This window comes from Sceloporus occidentalis, unplaced genomic scaffold, assembly GCF_023333645.1.
Source record: "Sceloporus occidentalis isolate IW3139 unplaced genomic scaffold, rSceOcc1.0.p SCAF_50, whole genome shotgun sequence".
In the NCBI taxonomy this organism is placed as follows: domain Eukaryota; kingdom Metazoa; phylum Chordata; class Lepidosauria; order Squamata; family Phrynosomatidae; genus Sceloporus; species Sceloporus occidentalis.
Genome location: NW_028317030.1, coordinates 5,639,316 through 5,663,698, shown reverse-complemented (window position 1 = coordinate 5,663,698; position 24,383 = coordinate 5,639,316). Strand labels below are relative to the sequence as shown.

At 45.7% G+C, this 24,383-nt stretch overlaps 2 protein-coding genes across 2 annotated transcripts; one reads left to right on the top strand and one right to left on the bottom strand.

The window, feature by feature from the left end:
* The first annotated feature begins 7 nt into the window (after positions 1-7).
* On the top strand, positions 8-3,077 carry LOC149288746 (prohibitin-2). Its single transcript, XM_089491509.1, has 8 exons — positions 8-134; positions 292-376; positions 540-619; positions 1,017-1,201; positions 1,316-1,445; positions 1,564-1,667; positions 2,156-2,233; positions 2,997-3,077. Exons 1-8 carry the CDS (start codon positions 8-10, stop codon positions 3,075-3,077), a joined length of 870 nt encoding a protein of 289 aa, XP_089347635.1.
* Positions 3,078-6,382: 3,305 nt separating this feature from the next.
* Positions 6,383-24,213, bottom strand: LOC149288745 (tyrosine-protein phosphatase non-receptor type 6-like). The gene is made up of 15 exons (XM_089491442.1): positions 24,206-24,213; positions 19,092-19,214; positions 18,608-18,802; positions 14,042-14,222; positions 13,840-13,953; positions 13,074-13,184; positions 8,970-9,066; positions 8,653-8,732; positions 8,170-8,319; positions 7,928-8,062; positions 7,574-7,728; positions 7,044-7,111; positions 6,815-6,966; positions 6,584-6,666; positions 6,383-6,503 (listed from the first exon to the last, which is right to left on the bottom strand). The coding sequence occupies exons 1-15, from the start codon at positions 24,211-24,213 to the stop codon at positions 6,383-6,385; spliced, it is 1,773 nt and encodes a 590-aa protein (XP_089347568.1).
* Positions 24,214-24,383: the final 170 nt, after the last annotated feature.

Sequence of the window (24,383 nt, the reverse complement as noted above, 5' to 3'; positions counted from 1 at the left end):
ACAGAAAATGGCACAGAATTTGAAAGACTTTGCGGGGCGTCTTCCCGCCGGCCCCCGTGGAATGGGGACAGCTCTGAAGATGCTGCTCGGGGCAGGAGCCGTGGCTTACGCGGTAAAGGAGTCTGTCTTTACAGGTGCGTTTATAGGACCACCCATTTGCCTCTTATTACCACTCCCCCCCCCCCCACCCCAAAGCTGTCTGCTGACCGTTTCTGCCCCCTCTGGGTGTAATAACATGCTGTCCCACCGCTGGTCCTACATCCTGGTCATCTATCTTGTGTTTCCTTTTAGTGGAAGGAGGTCAAAGAGCCATTTTCTTCAACCGCATTGGTGGCGTTCAGAAGGATAAAATCCTGGCTGAGGGGCTTCACTTCAGGTGCGTTTTTCTCTCGCTATCCGTTGTATGCAGGTACCGTGTAAAGCAGCGTTAATGCGGGGAATCGGAGTAAAGTAGTACTCTGATTATCGGTGTCCCAAGTTGGGAATAATGGAGAGGGCACATGAGGGCATGATGAGTGATGTCTGCTTCTCTCCCTTAGGGTCCCCTGGTTCCAGTATCCGATTATCTATGATATCAGAGCAAAGCCACGGAAAATCTCATCACCAACTGGGTCCAAAGGTAAAAATCCGGTGCCGTTTGGTGGCCGTGTTACTGACGGGACGGCAGAAACTCTGCAAATGCTGTTTCTAAATTACCGCTATTAGGGTGTATTCTGCATGTGCTGCTCCTACAGGCTCCATATCAGATACCCCACATCATATACTAGCCCATACACATAGAGCCCCATATATAACCATAGCTTGGAGCGTTATTACCCCTTACAGGGCAATAGAACTACCTGTGCAGGCTGCTGGTGCCCTGAACACAGATCATTTCATTAGTTGACAAGGACCTGTCGCTCCTCCTCATATCCACGTGTTCCTGACCAGCATATTATTGCTATCCGTGTACTCTTGGACGTTATTCTATATGTCAGACGTGGCGTCGTTTGTGGTGACGTTATCCCGTGTATCAGACCTGCAGATGGTGAACATTACCCTACGTGTCTTATCACGCCCGCTGGCATCGGAGCTGCCCCTGATCTATCAGCGCCTCGGCTTGGATTATGAAGAACGGGTTCTACCCTCTATTGTCAACGAAGTGCTGAAGAGTGTGGTGGCCAAATTCAATGCCTCCCAGCTGATAACACAGAGAGCCCAGGTAAGGGTTAACATGCAGGCGTGGGGATAGAGGAATAAGATGGTAACATTCCTCTAACTCCGGTGGACAATGTTTCTTCTCCCGTGACCATGTCCGTGTCCGACCCCTGCCCAGGTGTCTCTTCTTATTCGTCGGGATCTGACAGAGCGAGCGAAGGATTTCAATTTGATCCTGGACGACGTTGCCATCACCGAACTGAGCTTCAGCAGGGAGTATACGGCGGCCGTGGAGTCCAAGCAAGTGGGTGAGTAACCGGACCCTCGGTCTTTCTTCTCTTACATCATCTTCCCGACGTCACCCCCCCCACCCCCACCAACCGCTTGCTGAAACCCCCCGGTTCAATGTTCTCTCTCGCCTCGCAGCTCAGCAGGAGGCTCAGAGAGCTCAGTTCTTGGTGGAGAAAGCAAAGCAGGATCAGAAGCAGAAGATCGTCCAAGCGGAAGGAGAGGCCACTGCCGGCAAGATGATATCCTGAACAACTTAGTCTCTTATACGTCTACGAGGGCTTTATTACGGTCACATGTGGTCATCGGCTTCCTATTTTATTTTTTTATTATTTAAAATTACACCGGATGCGCGTGATTCACGGCGAGTTGATAATGGGTAATAACGCTGAAATTTACTTTTTATGTATTTTCTGGAGCTCTTTCCTTTTGGGTTTAATCTGAAGGGGATTACAGAGAGGCTGTTACTGTTCGGGATCATATTGTGATCCTGGGAGACGAAACCCCCAAATCTTAGCGATTACCACGGTGCAGAGAGATACGTTTTTTGTAGGTATGTTTAGCGCATTTAGATAAAATAAGAGCCATTGATAAGGTGTATATTATATGTTCAGTCGTGATGAGAGACGTTGGCTGCTCTGGTCTATGTGGAGCTGCCGATCCTCCATGTGGATTATTTTATTCTGTTTCATGTGTTTCGCATCTCATTATCCTTGACCTGCTTTCTCACATTGGTGATGCGCTCAGTAAGAATCCCGGGTACCTGAAACTCCGCCGGATCCGGGCTGCGCAGAGCATCGCAAAGACGGTGAGTCCCCCTTTGATATTTCCCTCGGTGCGCTCTCCTACACCTAAACGTCGCCGGATGGGGTTAAAAAACTCCAGCCATGGAGAGAACATATAGAAGTAGTATATAGTGTAGAATATCAAAGAATGTGCGCTCGCTTATTAAAGAGCATCATACTGCTCAGTCTTAAAGCTTGTGGTTAAGACCTCTGTGGTTTCTATAGTTCTTCCAGGGATGGTATCAGCAGTGTCGGTAAACTGGAGCATTTATTAAAACAAAAGTATAAAAGGTACCGGACGGTATGGACGTATAGGAACCGGCGGCTCTTCATTGCGCTGGATTCGGGTGATTTATACGGTTTGTTTATACTGACCCTGCCGATCTTTTTTGCCCGAGACAAACAGGGAAGTGGATACCAAACCTGGAAGAACTATAGAAACCACGGAGATCTTAATCACAAGCTTTAGTGCAGACCTTGGGGCTTTGATAGTTCACTATATTGTGTCTTTTTACATGTTTTCTGAGTTCTTTACCCCCATACTGTGATTGAGAATCATACAGAGCGACTTCGCTTCTCAATGTGTAGTGAAGCGCACTCTTTTTTTTTTATACTTGGCTCTCCTGCGCTCCTGGTTAAGACGCTGATTTGGTGACGTTGGGCGCAGCAAATGCGCTTGTGTTTGTCCTGCTTGTTTTGCGCCGGCTCCATCATTCCCCTTGTGTCCCTCGTCTGAAATTTACTGGATCCGACGCTGACTGCTATCTGACTCTCGTTCTATCATAGATTGCGGCATCGCAGAACCGGGTCTACCTGAACGCTGACAATTTGGTGCTGAACCTGCAAGACGTAACTTTCACCAGGTGAGGGCAGGCAGCTTGTGACCCTCCTGTACTGATCATACATACATACATACACACACACACCCACATACACACATACACACACACATACTCCTACACACCTTTATACTGGCTTCCTGTACGGATCCTCGCATTAACTTAATGGGTTTTTTTTTCTTTCCTTCTTCCCCCATCCCTTCATCTTGGAATCCTTCGCTTTGCAGAGGAAGGTGAGTACATCAATATCTTACCCCTTTTACCCCATCTTGTCTCCACCCTCCCTATTATCTCCTGTGATGCTGTAAATGCCGTCCCTGTGCTCCTAGGGCTAACACGCTTATCTCTCTCTGCAGCGACAGCCTTCTGACCAAAGACAAAAAGAAGTGAAGGACACGGACCGACCGAGCCTCGTGATTTTTCTGGCCGCCCTGAACCTTTCCTAACCGCGCCACCACCTGTCCTGCCCACGGCGGGGAGGGCCGGAGCACTTAACCTTTACCCCCCAGCTGAAATGTGGACTCTGACAGCAAAAGAGACGCATTTACCCGTGAGAACTTTATAAAAAAAATTCTACGTGAAACATTTATTTTGTGGCCAATTATTTAGAAATACTTCTCAATAGAGCGTTCAGCAAACTCGCTATATAACCAGGTGTGTTCCCTCTGTGTGTGGCTAGGTGTGTGCGTTGTGTGCGTGTGGGGCCGTGGATGGCACTAAGGTAGGACTCTATGCAGGGGTTACGCCGGCTGCACAGTTGAAACAAGTACACAAAGGTCAGTGTTGGCCAACGACAATGGAGGAGAATGGTTTGGGGGTAATTATTCCCGAGGATGTAAGCGTCGCGGGGTGCTGGTTGTACAGCGAGAGGCGTTAGTTGCAGGAAGATGGAGAAGGTTTTGCTGCTTTACAGATCTCACCTAGAGAATCGCGGACGGTTCTGGAGACCCCATCTCCAGACTGATATAGATATTCCGGAGAGCGTTCAGGGGAATGGTGTGCAGTAAAACGATGATCAGGAATGACTAAGGGGTCTCAATATGTCTGGTTTGGGGGGGGGGGGATGAGAGGGGGAATGGGATAGAAACATTTAAATACCTAAGAGATTTAACAAAATGCAGGAGGGAAGTTTATTTTAAATGAGGAGGAAAGTTCCAACAAGAGAGGCTGAGATGGATGAAGTTCAGAGAGGGCGGTAGATGAGTGGAACAGAGGCATTTAAAAGGTTAATAAAGGGAATTTAAACACGGCTTAAGCCGACCCTGAATGTAAGACTAGGCCAAGGGCCGAATCAGCGTTGAATGGGCCGAATGGTTCTTATCTGCAGTCAAATTCGGCTTCTGATTCTGATAATACGGTAAGAAATACGGGGAGAAGGAAGTTTCCTTTCTGTGTTGCAATGAAAAAGAAGTGTAAGCTCAATCGGTTTTTCTTGCTTGCACAAATATATAACATCCGGCCTCGCGTTCTGTAAACGTTTATCCCTTTCCCGGCCGTCGGGGCGCTTGGTACAGAATGAAAGTGTTTGATAAAAAACGTCCGAACACTGCAGATGGTCCTCCGTGGCACGATGGCGCAGGCACGGCTCTGTAAATGGAGAAACAACAATTAACCGTCTCATCTGCCGCCATCTCTGCCCCAATCACACAAATAATAATAACTAAAGCTTTTGCAACATATAGAAGTTTATTTACAAATGGCAGATGTTTGGATATTTACAAAATACAGCGTGGGGCCGAGTTGCTGGAGACCTTCGTGCTTCAAAGCATCAGCTCAGTGCGGTGTTTGAGCAGGGAAAGTCACCCAAAATATCACATGACTGACAGCAACGGCGGCTCCAGGTCTGCAGATAAAGGGAGTTTATTGGCTCAAAATGAAATAAAACCAGGTTTCAGGTCACTGACCGACATTACTGTATACAGTGCTGGGGGTTATTACTGTATACAGCGCTGGGGGTTATATTACTGTATACAGCACTGGGGGTTATATTACTGTATACAGCGCTGGGGGTTATATTACTGTATACAGCGCCGGGGGTTATATTACTGTATACAGTGCTGGGGTTATATTACTGTATACAGCGCTGGGGGTTATTACTGTATACAGCGCTGGGGGTTATATTACTGTATACAGCGCCGGGGGTTATATTACTGTATACAGCGCCGGGCGTTATATTACTGTATACAGCGCTGGGGGTTATATTACTGTATACAGCGCTGGGGGGGGATTATTACTGTATACAGCGCTGGGGGTTATATTACTGTATACAGCGCTGGGGGGATTATTACTGTATACAGCGCTGGGGGTTATATTACTGTATACAGCGCTGGGGGGTTATATTACTGTATACAGCGCTGGGGGCGGTGTTCCTGTTTACAGCGCCGGGCGGTTAATACTATACACTGTGTGCACAATTATTAGGCAAGTTGCATTTATGAGGATTAATTATCCTTTTGAGCAACTTCAGTGCTCTTCATCAATCCAAAATGTTAAGAAACCTTAAACATGAATATTTAAGAAAGTAAAGGTGAGGTTTTCTAAAGGGAATATCCATGTGTGCGGAATTATTATGCAACTAAATGAATAATTATAATTTTCCCATTTTACATGTACTTTCATCTATTAAAGTGAGATTGCTAAGCAAACAACTCCAAATTTACAAATAAACATTTCCCAAAAAAAAAATCAGTGACCGATATAGCCAAACTTCTTCTCAGTAACAGTTAGAAGTCCTCCATGCGTGGAGTCTGATAGTTTCTTGATCTGTTGACGATCGGCTTTTTCTGCGGCAGCAACCCCAGCCTCCCAGACACCTTTCGGAGTTTAAGAAGGGCCCACAAGTTCTCAACAGGGTTTAGGTCAGGCGAGGAAGGCGGCCGTGTCTTTATATTTTCATCTGTAAGGCCTTTACTGGCCAGCCCCGCGGTGGAGCACTTCGATGCATGCGATGGAGCTTTGCCGTGCATCGTCGTGTCTTCTAAAAACTGGCAGTAGGTTTGGGAGTTGAGTTTGAGTCCATCTTTAACCCGAAAAGGTCCAGCCAGCTCATCTTTGACGATACCAGCCAGTACCAGTACCCCTCCTCCACCTTGCTGGCGTCGGAGCCGAAGTGGCTCCGAACAGCACTGGAGGATAAACGGGTTCCTGGCGGCTTCATGTTGGTTTCTTTTCGAATCTCCGGCGGTTCATTTGCATCTTTTATTCTCAATGCATTTCTTGATGGTTCTGCGGTCGCGCCCCGAGTATCTAGGTTACTGCGTTTCCAGGGAAGGCGCCACAGCTAAACCCACCCCAGCACCCTTCTCTGACCCACCTGGTTGCCTCACCTCCAGGTCACTTCTTCTTCACCGACAATCTCGGCTTCTCTCGCTCGGATGAGGACTTCTTCTGGACTTTCTCTTTCTTGTCTTTCCGAGCATTCAGATTCTCATAGAGGGTACCTTCATCCCGAGGCCTGGAACACAACGTGCGTCAGACAGATGGAAAAACCAACAAACCAGCAGCACAGAGAAATACACCTTCTCCGGGTCTCACTTTGATGATGGGGTCCTCGTTACTTTCATCTTGGACAGATTGAGTCCTAGGTTTCCGTACTCAGACTCTGTGACCTTTAAGTTCTGCAACACGAAAAAGTCTTGAGTATCAGAATCACCAAGAAAAACAAAATCCCATCCACATCACCTCTATCTCCTTCCTCTCATACCACCCAACATCCTCATTCCCAAGAATCCCCCTTCTGGGAAATCTCCCCCCCCCCCCGCATACCTCCACGGCCTTTAGCTTGTATTTGGTGGAGTCGATGAACTGGGCAATGGCCATATAGACAAACTTGTACTGAGCTTCTGTCTGCACCATCCCGGAGCGCTGGGACCGGACCATCTCGATGGTCTTCTGCACGTCGATGTCGGTGTCCAGACCTGGAGGGGACAGCCGGAGTGTGAGTGACGAAGATCACCCGTAGGGCTCGTTTCAGAAGAATGTGTAGAATTACCACCTTTTGCCTGAATCATTTCTACCAACATGTCGATGGCTATAATCGTCCCGGTGCGGCCAATCCCGGCGCTGCCAAGAGAGAGACGACAGGTCATGTGACATTTAAACAGGGCAGCAGATTATTTATGAGGTCCAAGGACTGTGAACAGAAATCGGTTTACTGAGGACGAGCCGGACTGATAGCGTGAAATGAATTCAACAACGTCTTAATTTCAGTTTTAACTACTAGGTGACTAAACATAAAACATAAGCTTTTTTGAGTATTTCATCTATGACTTTCCGTTAAATAATTGGGATGGGGTCTCGTTTAAAGCAAACTAAAGAAACCGTCACGGGACATCTCTTGTTATAATTTTATTATGTTAGATGAAATTATTATTAGATTCAGGAGCCATAGGCCTGTCCCATGCATGTTTAAGTTCCCTCACTGTATTACCCTCTACCACCTCTGCTGGGAGGCTGTTCTGCATTATCAGATAATAGGGAAAAAGAGGTCTGTACAATGAATAAGTAACGAGGGTGTGCGGTTACCTGCAGTGCACGATAATAGGCCCAGCTTTCGGGAGGCTCTCCTGCATCCGGTTGACCTCTCCCAGGAAACTGAGGACTCCTCCGGGATCGGTAGGAACTCCGTGGTCTGGCCAGCTGAGGTACTGGTAATGGGCAATGTTACGGAACATCTCCCGCTGGAAACAAAGGAACTTACCAATAAACCGACGGAAAGAAATATTCTGGCGGATGAATAACGGGGGGGGGGGGGGGGGTGCAAGCAGAACCACCGCTACAGAGACCTTTGTGCCCGAAAGCTCTATACGTTCTGCGTTGGGCCGGCCGGGGATAATGTGACCCGGGTGCAGGGGGCGCTGTGATTCGGAAACCTCTTACCTGATCTGTAAGGGACACCCGTAGACTTCGCACTTTATACTCCATCGCTTCGTGCTCTTGAACGATCTCAACCTGGAACCTACCGAACTCCTTTACAGCCGCACCGGCCTCCGGCCAGTAGGCTACGCATTTCGTCTAAGGGCAAAAGAAGTGGGCTTGTTTGAGTATGAAGGGTACGTGACGGTACTGTGAGTATACGCAGAAGGGGTTCGTATTCAGTAAAAGGCATTTGGCGCCCTCACCCGGCCCTTCTCTATCTCCTTGGTGGTCATGACGATGACCCGACTGTTCTCCTGCCAGACCATCTCCCAGAAGTCGGACGTGGTGGACGCCAGACACCCCTGGCAAGCGATGAAACGTTTGGGTGGATCGCCGTCTCCCCACAGCTGATTCTACATGGAAAAATATCGATATTATACCCAAACCCTACATTCACTTCCCAACCAGGCATCGCTATCTAACACTCTCCCAATCGCATCCAGTATGTCCCAGTATAACCCAAAGCCCTTCCAGTGTTTCCCCAGTACCTCCAGTATTACCCCAAACCTTTCCAGTATCTTCCCTTTCTGTAAAACAAAAACCTCAATCCTTTCCCAAGTCCTGCAGTCCCTTTCAGACTCTTTCCCAATCCGTCCGATCTCATCCAGCCGCCCTTCTTGGTTCTTATGGAGCGTCTCCCCCGTACAGTATCATCCCCGGCCCGCCGGCCCGCTCCCCCCTCTCACCGTTACGTAGTTAGCGTTGATATAATCTGATCCCGGGATATTCTTATCTCCGCATTTTAAAATAACACGAGTGTGATCAACTGCATGGAGAGAAGAAGGGATGAGAAGGATAAGAAAGGAGAGATGATGATGATGATGACGATGAGGAGACCAAACAAGAAAGAGGAAGCCCAAGAATTGTAGGAAAGGAGACAACGACCAGGAGTGAGGATAGAATACGAGTAGGAGAAGAGAGATGTGGGACAGGGCAGGTATATAAACATATATATATATATATATATATCGTGGCAGGTATATATATATATATCGTGACTTACACGGCAGGATATTCTTGTATCGATTTTTGCTCTTGTTTTCCGGTTTCTGACCTTCTTTTCTATCATAAAGTAGTTTTGATTCCAGCTTTTGAAGAGCCTGAGAGGGAAGAGATCAGACCAGAACGATGTAAACGAGTGAGGCTTCCGTCTGAATTGTGTGAAGGATTGCAGCGACGTACGCAACCATTCAAAAGTTTGGGGTCACTTTGAAACAGTGGCGACTCTAGAAACAATATGTAGGGGGGGCACACAAGATACCACAGTCAAACTGGGGGGGCATTCATAATTTCCAAAAGTAATGTGCTATGGAATTATACTTTTGTTATTGGGCTAAAATAATACTTGATCATTCAACATGGGAAGCCTGAAGCCACAATTGAGTGCGACTAATCCTTGAAATAAATATTATAACACAATAAATAACTTTTCCACTAAATGATTTCAGGGCCTTGAACGTTTTGTCCCCTGAAGTCACTACAACTTCAGGAGGGCGTTTTATCTCTGGATAAATATAAATTAAATAATTCCTACTGTAAGTTAAGTGCCAGGAACAGATGACCAAACACACACACCAACACAGGCTCTGTCACACCAACACCCAGACACACACACCAACACAGGCTCTGTCACACCAACACTCAGACACACACACCAGGACAGGCTCTGCGACACCGACAACCAAACATACACACACACACCAGGACAGGCTCTGCCACACAGACACCCAGACACACACACCAACACAGGCTCTGTCACACCAACACTCAGACACACACACCCGGACAGGCTCTGCCACACAGACACCCACACACATCAGGACAGGCTTTGCCACATCCAAACACACACACACACACACCAGGACAGGCTCTCCCACACAGACACCCACACACACATCAGGGCAGGCTCTTCCACACCCACATCCAAACACACACACACACAGACAGGCTCTGACACACTGACACCCAAACACACACCCTAGGACAGGCTCTGACACACTGACACCCAAACACACACCCTAGGACAGGCTCTGCCACACTGACAACTGAACACACACCAGGACAGGCTCTGCCACACCAACACCTATACACACACCCGAGGACAGGCTCTGCTACACTGATAACCAAAAACACACAAACAGCAGGACACAATCCACATCACAGACGTCTGCATCAGGATGGATTTTTCACACTGCATTGTCGTTTATACCCCCCTTAGTGTTTTTGCCCCTGCTGCCCATATATATTAATATTAGCCCCAGTTGCCGATAGCAGGTATAGATCAACACATTAACACACAAACCAAGCTTTGCATGTATAGATCAACTGAAATTCACCTGTGATCTCAGCACTGAAGATATATATCAGATAAACATATTTATTATATGTAATATATATCAAATAAATCAGACATACAAATCCTGTATTTGCAGGTATACAGTAGTATATGAAATGTAGCATTGCAGGTATAGATCAAATAAATACATGGAAACAGCATTGCAGGTATTAATCAACTGAATAAGACATACAAACCCTGTATTTGCAGGTATACATAAATAATGTATGGAAATATATACATATGGATCTACAGAATAACGCAAAAACCCAGCTTTGCAGGTAAAGATCAATTGGAATTCACATAAAAACACGTCATTAAAAGGTATATTTAAAACCCCCTAAATAACATACATAGATCACAGGTTGCGCACCCCAAAATCGTCCCTGCCGTCCACACTGCCCACACAGCAATCACACTCCTATCATACACAGGCAACCAGTAAATGCTGGTACCTAGGCATGATGGGACTGTGCTTGCTGTGATTGCTGTTAGCAATCACACTCCTATCATGCCAGGTCAGCCAGTACATGCTGGTACAGGGTGGCTGTAAGTGATGTGTAGACCCCATACTGCTGGCAGCATCAATACACAAGGGGGGCAGCTAGCTAGGTTTTAGCATGTACTGGCTGACTTGGCATGATAGGAGTGTGATTGCTAACAGCAATCACAGTCCCATCATGCCTAGGTTCCAGCACTTACACATCCATGCTATCACACTCATTCATTCATATACTCATTCATTCACAGATTCATTCCCTCAAACATACATTCTCATTCAAACTCCCTCCCCACCCCTTACCTGCACTGCAGCTCCTCGATGCCGCTCACAGACTTCAGCAGAGGGCGCGGCCTCCCTCTGCGTTCTCTGGTAAAGCACAGAGGAAGCGGGACTGGAGCAGAGTCATGTGATGTCACGTGAACTCTGCTAGTTTCCGCTTCCTCTATGCAGTACAGAAGACCCTCCCACAGGTAAGTAGCAGGGCTCGAGGTGCGGCCCGCGTAAGATCGGTTGCCTTGGCTGCCGATCTTACTCGGGCCGCACCCTCTCTCTCCTCCGCGTTAAAAAAATTAAAAAAAAAAAAAAAAAAGAAAGACGGGATCCAAATTTAGCAGGGGGGGCAACCTGTAGCGACGCCACTGCTTTGAAATGTCCTTGTTTTTTGGGCGGGGGCAGAAATCCAGCGCAGAAGGGGTTAATGTTGTAAATGACTATTGTAGCTGGAAAAAGCTAATTTTTAATGGAATCTCTTCATAGGCGTACAGAGGCCCTTTATCACTCCCATCACTCCTGTGTTCCAATGGCCCTTTATCACTCCCATCACTCCTGTGTTCCAATGACCCTTTATCACTCCCATCACTCCTGTGCTCCAATGGCCCTTTTTCACTACCATCACTCCTGTGTTCCAATGGCCCTTTATCACTCCCATCACTCCTGTGCTCCAATGGCCCTTTATCACTCCCATCACTCCTGAGATCCAATGGCCCTTTATCACTACCATCACTCCTGTGTTCCAATGGCCCTTTATCACTCCCATCACTCCTGTGCTCCAATGGCCCTTTTTCACTACCATCACTCCTGTGTTCCAATGGCCCTTTATCACTCCCATCACTCCTGTGCTCCAATGGCCCTTTATCACTCCCATCACTCCTGAGATCCAATGGCCCTTTATCACTACCATCACTCCTGTGTTCCAATGGCCCTTTATCACTCCCATCACTCCTGTGTTCCAATGGCCCTTTATCACTCCCATCACTCCTGTGCTCCAATGGCCCTTTTTCACTCCCATCACTCCTGTGTTCCAATGGCCCTTTATCACTCCCATCACTCCTGTGCTCCAACGGCCCTTTATCACTCCCATCACTCCTGTGATCCAACGGCCCTTTATCACTCCCATCACTCCTGTGTTCCAATGGCCCTTTATCACTCCCATCACTCCTGTGTTCCAATGACCCTTTATCACTCCCATCACTCCTGTGCTCCAATGGCCCTTTTTCACTACCATCACTCCTGTGTTCCAATGGCCCTTTATCACTCCCATCACTCCTGTGCTCCAATGGCCCTTTATCACTCCCATCACTCCTGAGATCCAATGGCCCTTTATCACTACCATCACTCCTGTGTTCCAATGGCCCTTTATCACTCCCATCACTCCTGTGTTCCAATGGCCCTTTATCACTCCCATCACTCCTGTGCTCCAATGGCCCTTTTTCACTCCCATCACTCCTGTGTTCCAATGGCCCTTTATCACTCCCATCACTCCTGTGCTCCAACGGCCCTTTATCACTCCCATCACTCCTGTGATCCAACGGCCCTTTATCACTCCCATCACTCCTGTGTTCCAATGGCCCTTTATCACTCCCATCACCCCTGTTTTCCAATGGTATGTTGTGTTTGCTAATCCAAGTTTAACCCCTTAATGACAAAGCCCATACATGTTCGGGCTCAAAATGCATTGTTTTCAATGGGTTTAGGGACCGCCCATTGTCCTTAAATGGTTAAGTTTAAAAGGATAATTGATGGTTAGAAAACACTTTTGTAATTATGTTACAGCCAGAAATCTCCTTGTTTTCCACCAAAACAGCTGAGTGACCCCAAACCATTGAACGGTAGTGTATGTTGGCATAAAATAAAAACACAAATAAATCCTCAGAATATCACAGAACGAGAGAAAAAAAACAAAAGATACGGGAAGGAGAGTGTCTGGGAGGGGGTCTCGCGATTAAAGAGACAGATGTCAGCGAGACGCGTTTAATGATTGAATTACTCACATCGAACTCTTCCCAGAACCCGGCCTTCGCTGTTTGTTCCACCGACTTTTTATCCAATTCTTTCATCCGATTTTCTATATCAGCAGCATTAACTCTTGTGGAGTAATACGGCTGCCGTCCCGGGGAGGAATAAATGAAACAAAAATGTCAAATAATCTTTAAAAAGGACATATATACATAATTGTGGAGGAGCTGCTAATCTCTTCTGCGTCGTCACAATTATTATTTAGATAACCAGGATGCTGAGGGGTCACTATGGGGGGTGCGGCGGGTGAGGACCCCACCGGCTGACCTGTTCTACATATTATTTATGTAAAATGTATGTATTATTATTATTTCCCCCAGAATTTGAGGTTTAAGCCATCATGGGGGGGTGAGAGAGATGGCATCAGAGCCGACACAACGTGACATCCACGCTCCGGGAAGCGGGGTCCACGGGGGCCGACACAAAACCCAGTGACGCCGCGGCCAGCATTATACACATCCTGAATATCCACCTCAGTTATGCTGAAGTTGGCCAACAGTGAAGCGCCCCCTGCTGGATCATTCAGTGGCAGCGAAGAGAGATGTGGTGGATGCGAGCTGAGGACCTCCTCCCTGATGCCCCTCTTTCCTCCCTGATGCCCCTCTTTCCTCCCTGATGCCCCTCTTTCCTCCGCTGATGTCCCTCTTTCCTCCCCTGATGCCCCTTTTTCCTCCCCTGATGCCCCTCTTTCCTCCCTGATGCCCCGATAATGTGTATAGAAACAGCAGGAAATGTGTAAACCTTTTTCAAGTACACCCGAGCTCCCGTTATCTCCTCGATGTCCTTCTTTCTGTATTCGTCGATAAGATCTGTGAGGGAATCAAACATTCCGTCTCCCAGAGTGTATTTCTCACCCTGAAAAAAACAAAATGGGGGGAAAAGTCATGAGAGGGGAAGAAGCCGAAGCAGGAGATCGCACAGCGTTACCGCGCATGGGCATCACCTTGCACGAGATCTTGATGTGGGTGACTTTGAAATATCCATCTTTCTCTTCTGCGGTGAGGATGGAGATGACAAAGTCTCCGGGTTTACTCCGGCTCTCTCTCACCAGGAACGTCCAGGGTTCTCCTTTCTCCTGTAACAGCCTCTCAGCCTCCAGTCCAGAGAGATATCCGTGATACCAGCTGTGAAGAGACAGCATTAAGTAACATTTATCACTCCCATCACTCCTGTGTTCCAATGGCCCTTTATCACTCCCATCACTCCTGTGTTCCAATGGCCCTTTATCACTCCCATCACTCCTGTGTTCCAATGGCACGTTGTGTTCGCTGATCCGAGTTTAGGTTTAAAAGGCTAATTGATGGTTAGAAACTCTTTTTGCAATTAAGTTTCCTTATTTTCCACCAAAACAGCTGAGTGACCCCAAACCTTTGTAACTTTTTAAGTAATGGTCATTTTATGCAACACAAATGTCTGTTGACGAAAAAAGTGGTGACAAAATTTTTAAATGGGATCAACTGGACTCAGCGGATCTGGATCTGAGATGATCTCTGAGGGATTGTGTATAAAGCGAGGCTCGATGTAAAACTGATTTGCAGAGTGAACCCCGCGTACGATACGATGTTTCGCCCATTGTGCACATATTGAAACATTTTTAACATAATTAATAAACAAAATTTTTTTATTAAAAATACATTTTATATTTTTAAACTAGTTGTAAGCTTTGCCCCATAAACTGGAAGTTATTACTGTATACAGCACTGGGGGGTTATATTACTGTATACAGCACTGGGGGGTTATATTACTGTATACAGCGCTGGGGGTTATATTACTGTATACAGCACTGGGGGTTATATTACTGTATACAGCGCTGGGGGTTATATTACTGTATACAGCACTGGGGGGTTATATTACTGTATACAGCACTGGGGGTTATATTACTGTATACAGCGCTGGGGGGTTATATTACTGTATACAGCGCTGGGGGTTATATTACTGTATACAGTGCTGGGGGTTCTATTACTGTATACAGCGCTGGGGGTTATATTACTGTATACAGTGCTGGGGGTTATATTACTGTATACAGCGCTGGGGGTTATTACTGTATACAGCGCTGGGGGTTATATTACTGTATACAGCGCTGGGGGGTTATATTACTGTATACAGCGCTGGGGGTTATTACTGTATACAGTGCTGGGGGGGTTATATTACTGTATACAGCGCTGGGGGTTATATTACTGTATACAGCGATGGGGGGGTTATTACTTTATACAGCGCTGGGGGTTATATTACTGTATACAGCGCTGGGGGTTATATTACTGTATACAGTGCTGGGGGTTATATTACTGTATACAGCGCTGGGGGTTATATTACTGTATACAGCGCTGTTTGTTTGGCAATATTCCATTCTGAGTCCTTCTAGCTGATTAAGACTGAGGCATTCCATTGTCGACAACCAGGATTGGTCTAAGATAACAGCCTTGAACCAGTACTGTACCTAAAGGGGGGCGGGGGGGTGGTCCACCCCAGGTGCCATTGATCAGGGGGTGCCACGACGGCCACCTAACACTCTTTTGCCGCCCCCGTTCCGGGGAAAGAGTTGCCCACCAGTGATACCAGTAAGCCCCCATTTAAATAAACCTTTTTTTGTTTTATTTTCGTTACTCCGTCTCTATGTTCTGCATTTATAATAAAGCTCTTCTAGTTCTGCTCGTCCGGCTCGGCCCTAATACACGCCGTGTGTAATGTGACGGGGGGGGGTAATTTTGCATTGCATGTCACGGACGGCGGTGTGCACGGTGCCGCGCTTTGTGACCGCGTGCATTCTGAAGGCCGAGCTGTTGCGGTTGACGTGTGAAAAGTCACATGATGGAAATTTCAACAACACATTATTTCAAAACAGCAAATTTTCCAACCACAAGAAGGAAGAAGTGAGGACAATGAGGCCGGGTGTGTTAGAGCGGTGGGGGGGGCAGTAGCCACAGAGAAGGGCAGAACGATGGGGCAGTTTATTAGGAGGGGTAGAGGCGCTGGGGGTTCGTGATTAGGCTGTAGGCAATGGATGGGACGCTGGTGGGAAGCAACTGGTCAGAAACGGATGGATGAGGGTGATAGGGGTGGCAGAGAGGAATTATGAGGTGCTGTGGGGGGGTGATGTTTATGGAGGTAGCCTTTATATTGGGCAAAATGGGGCAGTTGTCTAGATAAGCGTCAGCGGCGTGGGGAGGGTAAGAAGCGCGTTGTTGGTGTCCGGGGAGGCTGATGGGTACATAGCGGTGGCAGGTCGGGCAGCGATGGGGGTGTCTGGGGGTTTGGAGAAGGTGGCGGGGGGTGGAGGGTATCGGGGGGGATTGGTTTGGGGAGATGAGACGGGTGCTTTTAGATGTGAGAAAGAAAAAAAAAAACAGAAAAGGGAAGAAAAAAGCAGAAGATGTTCTACAAAAACTAACGGTATACGGAGTGCAGCCGCACGTCAAGCTGTTTTTATATCAGGGACCCCTAGGCGCGGCGCTGGATCGATGATGTAAAGTCGGTGAACTTGGATTGCAACTCCCTCCTTAGTGAATACAGCCCTATACCCCTGCCATTAAAGGTTTATGATGTATATTCAGTATTTGCCAAAATATTGAAGTTATGTCAACTTTTAGCAAAATCAACAACAAACTGCGATTCACCTACAAAGCCACGGTATGCGTGGGTGACACAATCCGTTAATAAGAAGAAGTCGACTCCGCTCCAGATCCCTCCTTTGGTCAACAGAGAGAGCGTCGTGGCTGAAATCCACGAACCCTGAGCACACGCCAAGTAACGGAGGACACACGTGATACACGTAATCCCTGGGCCTTCTGCACTAAACGGTGAGTTATGGCGAGTTGGAGCATCATAACGCCAGTGAGTTTCACCAGCAAGGAGGGCCGTGCCCTGCATAATGTATAGATAGTTAAATCCTTGAGATGAATGAAATCTATCAATCTATACATTGTGCGGGGTTCCTGCAGGACACAGCTTTTTATATGACAATATGTCATCTAACCTGAGCCCGCTGACAGGCAGGGCTGGTCCCCTACAGGGTTACTTGAGGCTAAAAGCCCAGTTCCTTCCATGAATGACACCTTTGTATGAGGGGAATGCAAATGCCGTATATGAAAAATATCACATCAGAATAGATGATAATCAAGAGCGATAAAGACAAGAGACAGACACAGAAACGCGGAGAGACAGACAAGGGCAGCGAGACAGAAACCTAAAGGAATTTAGATAGCGTGATATAATAGTTATCCACCCTGCCGAAATACAGACCTGAATCATACCTCCCAAGTGTCTCTCTTTAGAACAGACATTCCTTTTGAGTCTGTTTTTCCTCCCCAATGGCCCTGAATGTTTTCTGGGTATGAGGGTATCGCAGGGTTCTACAGCCCTAAAAACTCCGATAATGTGTATAGAACCGGGGGGGGGATTCTGTAACACCCCCCCCAAGCAACATTGGGAAATTTTAAAGGGACCGCACAGCCATCAGGTTGGTTAAAGCGCAGGGAAGGCTGGCTGTCTCTTTAAGTAACGCGTCGGGTTTCTCAAGACAGGCGAGAATCGGTTACTAAAATAAAGCACCTAAATTTGCAGTTCTTTCTCACTTCCTCTGCTTGAAGAGCCGGAGCTGCGAGGGATCGAGGCCGACCTCATCCTGTCCACCGAAACGTATACATCGAGTCCCTATATTTAACGGACTATTAATAGCGACCACAGAAGTCCCGCCACGTATCAAACCGGCGTACCGACACCGAAATCACTAGAGCGGCGATAATACACGCGTGTTCCCCCTCCCCGCAGACACACGGCGGTCTAACACACTCTTTATGGTGTTTCGTAGAATGTTTAGGGAGAGACGTAAAAGCGTTAAAGCTGAGTTCTCATACTGGGGGGGGGGGGCCTGGTGTACCCCCAATGCCCTCCATGGGCAGTATCGCGATATGCTAATCAGAAAGTAGAAATGGCCATAGAGGTCCTGCGCGATGTGTTACCCAAATGGAGTATAGACACATAAGAACATCATTGTCATACCTACTAACACGCCTAAATGCAGTGAGACAGTCCTGACCGGGTCCCAGCTGGTACCCCAGTCTCCTAGGTTTGGAGACTCTGCTCTATACACCGTGACATTGTATCATTCCAGGGCAGTTCCCCTTTACGCGGCTTCTGTCTATTACAGGAATCCCGATTCTGGTTACTGCAGCCTGCGGAGCGATTACCCAACATTCCCCAGCAACACCGCAGGAGGGCTGACCACCACCGAAGCCAAAATATATACTGCGCAATAATGTGTAAAACCTCCGCTCCGGGTCTCAGTACAAGGAAACCTGTAGGGTCATCCAATTCCCTGCGATGAATACCTCGGTGCTTATAATACCCTCCCAGGGTCATTCACACACCTCTCCGGTATTCATGCACCTCCCTGGACATTCACACACCTCTCGTACGTCTATGGGTGAGGAATGTTGGCTGCTCCTGAGGTAAAATTATATTATATTACCGTATTTTGAATTATTCTGTCTTGGACACTTGGATGACTCACCGTTCGCTGGTGGGGTCGGAAGAGTTCAGAGGGTACTTAAGCTGAATGAAATGCCCCTCTGTGTCCTGCAGAGACGCATGCTCCCCCATGTAATATTCCACCAACTCAGACAGTGTGGCAAACTGTTCTCCCCCGTATAGATCATAATAGTCGCCTGTGTTCTGGATCCGGATGTGGGTCACAGAATCTTCCAACCTGCAGGGTTTAAAATATCACGTAGTCATTGGCCAAGAAGGTCCTGGGTCGTTCTTCTATAGTCTATAATATTCCTTCCCAAAATATATATACTCGTCTACCTAGACAATCTTCTACGGAATACCGTCCTACCTCTGAAGACCTGGACATTACTTAGCATTCCGCTGGTATCTTACATGTTTATGGTACTTTATCATCAGGACTGGCTGAACCTTCCAAACCACGAACCCATGTTTGGCCCTCACCATGCCGTGCCCCCTTATGGAAGGCGAGTACTTGCGGCTCATACCTGACAGACAGGGTGAAGTCTTCTGGCCTCTTTTTGCTGGGACGGACAAGAAAACTTCCGGGAACCCCTCGAGATTTCAGGCGCGCCTCAGCCTCCAATCCAGAAACATCTCTATGAAACCACCTGACGGATGCAGGAGATTGGAAACGGGAGTTAAAAGGAGCGAGGGGTAGTAGGAGAAATTTGGAGAGTATGACTTAAATGGAAGCGAGTGACAACAAAGCTTAGACCAGGAATGGAAGAGAGACATGGTGTGAATTTTGAGTAATAGAAGTGAAGATGTGAAGGAGACGGAGAGATGATAAACATGACAGGTCAAGAACATAGGAGGATAGACAGAGTATAAAAAATATTTTTTATTTGTCCATTTTTGAAGTTTTTAGGAATAATATAAGGATTGGATGGAAGCCGATGAGAGAATAATGGGACTGGAGGAAAATGTTGGCTATTGAGGAAGACTATGAAGACCGGGGAGAAGATGCCGAGCTTGGTGTCATAGTGTCCAACTCGGAGATTAGAAAGAGAATGTAGTGTTTTTTGAGCGAGTGTTTGGTTTTTGGGGAAAGGTTTGGGTTTAAAGAGAGAACATTGGGTTTGGTGGACGGATTTTGGGTTTGAATCATAAACGTTGGCACTTGGTGGTGAAAATTGGTGTAAATGAATCAAACATGAAATTGTTGCAATAGAATAGAAGATTCTTAACGGAATGGAAGAAAGAGGAGAATGAAGTGGAGCCAAAGTATTAGGTATTTAGTCATCTGACATTTCTTAACGGAACATGAGATTTTAATGAGGAAATTTTAGCCAAAAAATGTCACCCTTTCTCCCATGAAAAACAAATAGTAGGACATTGGCTCTCCGGTCTAGTAACGCAGAACCATAAGACACAATCAAAGAGGCTGTGTATTGAACATTTACCAAGCACCAAAACGCTTGTATGTGGACCACCAAACATCAAAAATGGTGACTTGGACCACAGAGAAGACCAACGTTTGTAGTTCCTTTCAAGCACCTTCCAAGCGTTCTGCGTTTCCTTCGGCTAGTAGGTTATTCCAGGTATCTGCGACCCGTTTCTTTTTCCACCTAAAGAGGTTGCTCTACAACTTTTTGACAGTTGAACTTTATTCCATGACACATTTCAAGGTGTTTCTAATAATTCCGTGTACGTCTTCGGGATTCCATATATATATTTCCTGGCATCGTGTTAATTAACCTCCCCATAGATCTGACTCCAGAGCCGTATATTAATAATAAGGTCTCGGAGATTATCTATGAAATGGAAACTAGTGTCTCACTCTTTCCTCTGCTTATACCTCTAAGTCTATTTTATTCTTTCCAACAGTCTCCTACACGTTTAAATAATCTGGGCCAATAAGGCTGCGCTCCTCTATTTTTTTATGTCCGTGATGAATATTCTCCATAAATTGTCACCAACGCGGACAACTGCAGGACGCGACAATAATGATATTAAAATAGGTTCGGGACCGGATTATGGTTCATTGTACCTGATGGGACCAAGTTGTCCATTCTAATACATTCTTCTTACTCTACAGAACTATGTCCAACTTACAAACATAGAGTCCGACGGAAGATTAGAACCCCTTGGCCCAACCGCTCTGCCCGTGTATAATAAACTTACTTTATTATATTAGTTATATTAGGGAACGGAATACAACTGGTGTGACATGATATTAGAACGTTCGATAATATTATATAAATATATGCGGGGCCGATATAAAGAGCTCTTCAGTGACTTCTGTTCATTAACAGAAATATACAAAGAACAAGAGGTCGCCCTCTGAGACGGGAAGAGCGCAGGTTTCATAGACGACGAAGGAAGGGATTCTTTACAGTGAGGGCAGTAAAGGTATGGAATCCACTGCCAGGGGAGGTGGTTCTATCAGATACATTAGATGCCTTCAAAAGGGGTCTGGATATTTTTTTAGAAAGGCACGACATACAGGGCTATAAATAGAATTCATATTTTAGAGCTTCTTGATCCAAGGAGAAATCCGATTGCCTTTTGGAGTCGAGAAGGAATTTTTTCCCCCTGATGGCAAAATTTGAAGTAACTTATTTAGGGGTTTTTTTGCTTTCTTTTGGATCAAGAGTAGGAAGGTCGGGTAGAAGGGTTGAACTTGATGGACGTAGGTCTTTTTTCGACCTGTAACATGTAACTATGTAACGAGTTCCCTCTTTGCTTGTTCTATAGATTGATACAGTCGCTGCATTCCTGGAACTACTACTGGAATTACGCCTGATAGTGAAGAAGAATTAATAATAATAATAATAATTATTAGTAGTAGTAGTATTAGTAGTAGAATTAATAATTATTATTATTACTAATCGTACTGCAGTTCCAGTACTTTTTTTAAACTCCTTGGATGAATTTTACATAGATCCACTGATTTCTCCCCTTCAAGTTTTTAGTAAGCCAATTACTTTACTGAGAGGGTGGTAGATAAGTGGAACAACCTCCTAGCAGAAGTGGTAAAGGCTATTACAGCGAGGGAATTTAAACATGCATGGGACAGTCTGAATCTAAGACGAGACCAACGACTGATTAAGGTTGGAGTCTTTACAGCAGGAGAAACGGGGAGATTAGACGGGGGCCGGATGGTTCTGATCCGCTGGCTGATTCTATGTTTCTATAATTCCCTGCATGATGCATTTTCTGGGTCTTCTCTGCCAATATATTCCATGTTTTATGTATCTCGCCCCCCTCTACTGCCTTCGAGATAAGAGCAGAAATATCTAGAACAGTTTACTCAACACTCTCGGCATAAGCAGAACCAAAACTGTTAATGGTAATAGATCTGACACGTGCCTGCGCTGCCTGCGCTCATCTTTTGGCACCCAAGGCATGTACTTATCACTAGCCTGCAAGCAGAACAGTAAAAATGAAATGTGGCGAGAGAGAGCGTTCAGACAGGAAAGAGAAGACGAGATTCTAAAATTAGTCTAAAAATGTAATTAAAAAAAAATTAATAAATACAAAAAAACACTCAATGCACAGATTTGCGGTAAAAAGTAGGTGCAAAAAAGGACAGCAGTGAGGATGTAATCATTATTATCATTATTATTATTATTTTATTTATATAGTGCATAGTTTAACGTGTTTAGTGGAAATAAATGTTTCAATTAAAAAAATACAGTCAATAAAAATTTGTTAAAATGTCTGTAAAATATTTGTAATTTGTCCTGACAAATTTTACAGAATTTTTTCTTTAAGTTCAGCCACAGAACTGAAGTCACAGGAGTTATGAATATGTTGTTTTTTTTTGTCTTTCTAATGTTTTAATGAAATGCGCCCTATGGGTGTCCATAATACAAAATATACGGATATATAACCACCGCGGCACAGAGTAAACTATTTCTTCAAAAGTTTGGGGAAAACAAGGAGATTTCTGTCTGTAACATAATTTGCAAAAGTGTTTTCTAACCATCAATTAACCTTTTAAACTTAAACTTGGATCAGCGAACACAGGAGTGATGGGAGTGATAAAGGGCCATTGGAACACAGGAGTGATGGGAGTGATAAAGGGCCATTGGAACACAGGAGTGATGGGAGTGATAAAGGGCCATTGGAACACAGGAGTGATGGGAGTGATAAAGGGCCATTGGAACACGGGAGTGATGGGAGTGATAAAGGGCCATGTGAACACAGGAGTGATGGGAGTGATAAAGGGCCATTGGAACACAGGAGTGATGGGAGTGATAAAGGGCCATTGGAACACGGGAGTGATGGGAGTGATAAAGGGCCATGTGAACACAGGAGTGATGGGAGTGATAAAGGGCCTCTGTACGCCTATGAAGAGATTCCATTAAAAATCAGTAGTTTCCAGCTACAATAGTTATTTACAACATTAACCCCGTCTGCGCTGGATTTCTGATCTCTTTCATGTTATTTTAATGGACAAAATTGGCTTTTCTTTCAAAAACGAGGACATTTCTAAGTGACCCCAAACCTTTGAATGGTAGTATAATATATATACACACACACATATTTATATAATATAATCAGGTATATAATTTGCATATATCAACAGAAAATTGTCAAAAGAGAACAATAAACAGGGAGAAGGAAGAATGAAAAGAAAATGAGAAGCCGCACTATATATAAAATCTATATTTAAGAACATCCGAGCTGCGCCACGCTATATGTTGGAATACAGTTTTAAGACGTGATTTTGTGACTGGTGTTTCATTTAATTGTAATCTTTTTTTAATAAATAACATAGTAAATAAATAAATAGTAATAATAATAGTAATAATAATAGTAGTAATAATAATTATTAGTATTATTATCTTTTTTTTTATATAGCGTCAACAATTTACGCTTCTTACAATACATATACTCCAGGGGTCTGACAAACCGATACATTAGGTGGAGAGAGCCCGGCCTGCAAGCTTACAATCTAATAATAATAATAATAATAATGATAATAATAGTGATAATAATAATAATAATAATAATAATGTTTCCTTATGGAAGGCGGTGTCTGAAAGTCCCTGGTACATGAAGTCATCTATCGTGCGCAGGCTTGGTCTTGTCGGTTAGTAAATGCTGCACATCTACCTTTAAGGTCACTCCAGACGCAGATTGCGTTCTGAAATATGTGGCCCCCAGCTCGATATGTGCGGCCCCCAAAACTGGGTGTTTTACCAGCAGAAGTGGTAGAGGGTAATACAGCGAGGGGATTAAACATGCGTGGGAGAGACATACGGCTCCTGAATCTAAGGCTAGAGCCAAAGACTGATTAAGGTTTGAGTCTTTACAGCAGGAGAAACGGACGACTAGACGGGGGCCGAATGGGGCCGGTAAGCATAATGCATAGCGGAGACATGTCCAGGTGCAGCGTTTATAACCCGCACTCTGTGTAACAAAATATATTATTATCCTGTTCTCTGCGATCACATAGTAATCTGACAATATACACTCGCTCTGCTCTCTAACCTGATCGCGCTGCAGAATAATAACGCCATTTGGTTCCTTCAAATCTAACTACAAGCTCACTTAAAAACATTCGGCGAAAGAGCTTAGAATCAGCCGCTTTAGGAGAAGGCAAAATGCTGGACACAGGAGCTGACGGTCGTTGTTACGGCAGCCTCACCTGACCATCGTGCAGGTCTCGCGTCCGGAGATTAAGTGTCTTTTGCCCCCGGGCACTTTGAATTTCCACTCAATGCTGCTTCCTCTTTCTCTGGTCCTCCCCTCATCCGTGTCTAGTAAGGTGATCTCACGTAGAGCGCTCTCATGTTATCTCTCCCCCCTTCCCAACTGTCTAAAGA